Below are 4,340 nucleotides of genomic sequence, written 5' to 3'. Positions count from 1 at the left end.
CTACACACTGAGGCGTCTGTACAGATGAGGTCAGGAATCGTGTCCACAAGGCTAGCCACGCACACGGACAACAGGAAGTAGTAAGTGTGTAGATTAAAGGGAGAGGAGGGTATTGTGGGAAGAAAAATGCCTGTGGACCTTAAACAGCTTTACCAAAACCATTACCACCAATTACTGGTAACGCACAATTCAAGAACAAATAACTGTTTCACAATGCACACAACTGGTCTTTTTAATTGTCTTTGTTTGTTTGTTTCTTTGACTAAAACAAAAAACATAAAATCCCAAGATTGCGTTGAAAGTCCTGAAAGCCTGCAAAACTGATGGAATAATTTAGCAAAAATATTGTAATATCATTATTAATCAGCTACAAGAGACCTAAACAAAGGTTTGCAGGCCAATGGCTAGTTTTTAAGAATGACAATTAAAAAGTGAATGGCCTACTTTATACATGTATAAAACAACTATACAAATCACACACTGTCTGGATTATATCTAAGTTTCCAGCTTGAAAGTTAAATGTGGAAAGAAATGCCCAAAGGTCCCCAGTGTCTGTTCCAGGAGAGCAGGAGCAGCTCTTGGCAGATCTACAGGAAGTTAATCTCATCGTCCACTGGCTGTTTTCTCTAAATGTTTTCATCTCTGCCTCTCAGTGACTACTGATCAGTTGATCCAGGTGCTCACACCAGCTGTATGATGCCAAAGAAAGTGGAATCGGCCTCCAGAGAGATCTCCGCTTGAGGCCGGTCAGGGATGACCAGGTCCAGCTGATCGTCCTGGTCAAGTTTGACAATGCCTTCAGGAAGAAGAGGAGAGGTTATCTTTCTGTTTTTAATTTTAGCCTCGTGACTCCTAAGGAATAGAAGAATATATTGTGGCAACTCCTTCATTAACACAAATACGTCATTTTCATTATTGTTCTACTTTTTTAAGGGATTTGCTGGGAATTCAAGTCAAAGTATTCGTTTTGGGAGGACCCCCACTCAAGTTTGAAGGGGTGCAGAGCCCGGCAGCGTGAGCTGACTGAGCGATGGCATCGGCGGGTCTGGCACCTGCAGTGTAGCATGAATTGACGCTCCTGTTTTTTGGCATCTCCTGGAGGCAGAGGAGCAGGTCTGTGAAGCGTGGCTCCGTCCCCGACACACTCGACTTCCTCCTCTGGATCAGGTGACCCATTACGCTGTCGGGATTGAGGAACAGAACCTGGAGAACATACGAGAGGGAGACCTTGTGTCCACGCTAGACGGTTCTTTGCTCGGTTCACTACACGTCTGCCACTACAAAGCCCTCCAGTATGAAACCACGCGGTTCTGCAGGACCCAAACCCAGTTCTCCAGGGCCACGGCAAGGACTGCAGTGTCTGACCCGTTCTTTAACCCCCAAGCTTCTACAACCGATCTCTCAAACCCAGATTAGCACTAGTCTTAGTCTTTCTTACCTCAAACACGAAGTCCTTTAAGATCAGTACGAATCCCAGTCAGTAAGAGCACCAGCTGTGTGGCGAGTTGAACTAATTATTCACTACAACTTTAAACCCTTTCCTACGTCCACTCCAGCCAACCTGCGAAGCCGTGGTCCTTGAGGACTGGGTTTGAAGGTCACTGCTACACAACACACTGTATGACAATATACTAAAAGAATACTTACTTGCCCGTAAACCATATAATAGCTGTCCTGCTGTACAATTATTTTATTGTCCTGCACAGACACGGCTTCTCCTCTTTGCACAGCAACAGTCCAGGGAATACTAATGACATTACCTACGTTGAAATGAGAAAAGTGTATGAGTTCAGCGGGTGATGCTCAAAGGTGAAGTGACCGGGCAGTAGATTTCAACATAGTATTTGTAATTCTAATAATGACACACTTTTAAAAGCAGGACTGCATCGTAAGGGTTGCTCAATCGATGCAGAAAAGGGGAAATAATGTAATCAAACACAACATTAGAGGTTCACAGATGAGGCACATAACAGCCATGCAGTAGATACAAATGTTAAGAGAAGACAGAAATAAACAAGTCTTTTATGATGGACATGACTGTAACAGAACCGACTGGAAGCGTTGCACTCGTATAGAAAGGCAATTACCTCTGCGGATCGGCTTCTCATTCCTCCTGGCGTTCAGCTGCAGAAATGAATGTTGTCCTGTAAACGTGAGAAGACACAACCCCTTTGTTATGTGTTTCCAGTGACTGATCTGTTGTGCATGGGCTGAATTGGCAACTTTGCGTTTAGTGCCAAAGACTTGTGTAGCTTATTATTATTTCTTTGAGAATAGCAGGGTAACCACAGAGCGCTTTACAGTGAAAAGAAACAAACAATGCATTCGGCAAGGAGGGGAGAAAAACACAGACTCCGACAGGATGGCAGATGTTACAGGGGAAAATAAATCTGTGGGGGTCCAAGGACTAATGGTTGCCTCCCCTCCAGGCCGTGTACTTATATGATACAGCAGCAAGAAGATCAGAGATTTCGTACGTGGTTCTGCTGTTTAAGCTCTTAAGTCTACACGACTACTTATTGTGGCTAGTACCTTGATAGTGGCATCAGATTCATACAATAATAATACAGTGCTGGTTTCATATCTGAGACGCACGTTAGTTTATATGTCACTGTACGCGAACCTCAATTGTTTAATTGGTGTCAGGATGTTCAAATGAAAGATAGTTAAATGTTGATGTGTGTGACAATGCACTTACTTTCAAAGGCATTCAGTTCTCGCTTCGGTCTCAAGAAAGAGCTCAGAGCTGGAAATCGGTCTCCTTGTGCGATTGCATCGTAACCTGAGCCCGTGGGGCCACTAGAGCTGGGTCTCTACAAATTGAACACAACAAAATCACTTATCAAACGATACCACAACAGAGATGAACCTGAAACCGCTTTTCACTGGCTGCAACTCAAATGAAAAAGCTCAAATCTACACAGGGTTCACAACTCGAGAGAAACAAGAACAAATTCAAGCCGGAGCTTTTCACAAATTTAGAGACATTTAAAAAACATATTTCCTGCTTTTCAGATTTGTTCTTCTTTTTGGTTTTGACCTTCAACAAAACTTCACCAGAGACACTTTCTTCCCTTCCACCTCTTTGCACTGGATACAGAAGTGAAAGACCGGCTTCATGGTCAATAAACTCATCTGACTAACCCTTCGCTGCCCCGGCCGTGTGAAAACGGATGTCTGTCGTTAAACGGTGCACAAACCTCCTCCGCCTCGGACTCGGGCCGTGGGCTGCTGGCGTCGGGCGATGCCTGCCGGGTGCACAGAGCGGCCCTGTCGAGTTGCTCCAGTTCGTCCTTTAAAACACTTACTTGATGCAGCAGGAAGAGACTCAGACACAAAGCCAAGGCGACTATGAGAGTAAGGGACAGCAGGACTCTTCCAGGTAGACCGTTCTTCTCACAGGTCAACTCCAACATGCTAACCCCCGCCCCCCCCCAGTACAGTAATAATACAGTAATACAGCACAGACTGATTGCTCTGTATTACAGGAAACGCGCATGAAAAAAGCTTCCCTTTCACAAACAGCACATGCGGAACTTGGCTCTCACTGGGTCTCCGAGCTGCCTCTCTCACTGCCTGTAAAACCACCTTTCCCCTGAAAACAAATCATATTTCACAGGAGCGTTCCTCACTTTACATCCTGTATTTCTTCCTGGAAGGTTTGGAACCGACGGCGATCATCTGTGCTGGGAGTCTAGGTCGAGAGCTACGGGGACGGACGGGGGTGGAGAGACGGAGTGAAAGAAGGAAATGGTTTTCGAGACCACAGGCTCAAGTTCTTGTTTTTGAAGCAACTCAATTAGCCAGGTGATTCGACTGAAATGTGGAGGATTATTGAGTGCCAACGTACACAGCCGGCACCAGAGCGTAAACAATCATTTCAGATGCACATGGGATTGAGAGACTCGTATGAAATCCTACAGACAGAATTGAAACCTCTTCTTTAAGTGGATACGCTGTATCGTTATTGTTGTTACAAATGTATGATGAGAACAATGGCACACCTAATTAACCATCAACACACACGTGATTTTGTACACATATACTGAAGGAAAAAACACCTGCAGAGGAGATGGTTTAAAGCATTGCAATCCGGTGGCTCCTGTGACGTGGGACGTCTCTGCTGTCGACACTAATGCTGGGATGATTGTGGACCGGTGTGTTTGGCAGGACCTGTTCTCAAACATCACTGAGATGGTAACAGTTAGGATCAGGGTTTGGGCCAGGTATTACTGCAGGAACATCCAACACGGTAGACTCAGGTTGTGTGCGTTTGTCTGTGTGTGGAAAGTGTGCCGCGTGTTTGTGTGAGGAGTGCCAGACTGCCCTGGAGTTTTCGC

The 4,340-nt window shown here is 45.3% G+C and overlaps 1 protein-coding gene across 2 annotated transcripts; it reads right to left on the bottom strand.

Moving 5' to 3' along the window:
- Positions 1 to 206: 206 nt before the first annotated feature.
- Positions 207 to 3,749, bottom strand: LOC136759738 (tumor necrosis factor ligand superfamily member 13B). Of its 2 annotated transcripts, none has more exons than XM_066714744.1 (6): positions 3,309 to 3,749; positions 2,699 to 2,813; positions 2,088 to 2,144; positions 1,648 to 1,760; positions 1,053 to 1,203; positions 207 to 796 (listed from the first exon to the last, which is right to left on the bottom strand). In XM_066714744.1, exons 1-6 carry the CDS (start codon positions 3,414 to 3,416, stop codon positions 681 to 683), a joined length of 660 nt encoding a protein of 219 aa, XP_066570841.1. In that variant the 5' UTR covers positions 3,417 to 3,749; the 3' UTR covers positions 207 to 680. The 2 variants fall into 2 exon arrangements, with proteins under 2 accessions (XP_066570841.1, XP_066570840.1); XM_066714743.1 differs by having other exon boundaries at positions 3,201 to 3,747.
- Positions 3,750 to 4,340: the final 591 nt, after the last annotated feature.

The sequence above is a fragment of the Amia ocellicauda genome, chromosome 10, assembly GCF_036373705.1.
Source record: "Amia ocellicauda isolate fAmiCal2 chromosome 10, fAmiCal2.hap1, whole genome shotgun sequence".
Classification (NCBI taxonomy): Eukaryota; Metazoa; Chordata; class Actinopteri; order Amiiformes; family Amiidae; genus Amia; species Amia ocellicauda.
The sequence above is the reverse complement of the archived record's forward strand: the minus strand, read 5'-3'. Positions and strand labels throughout refer to the sequence as shown.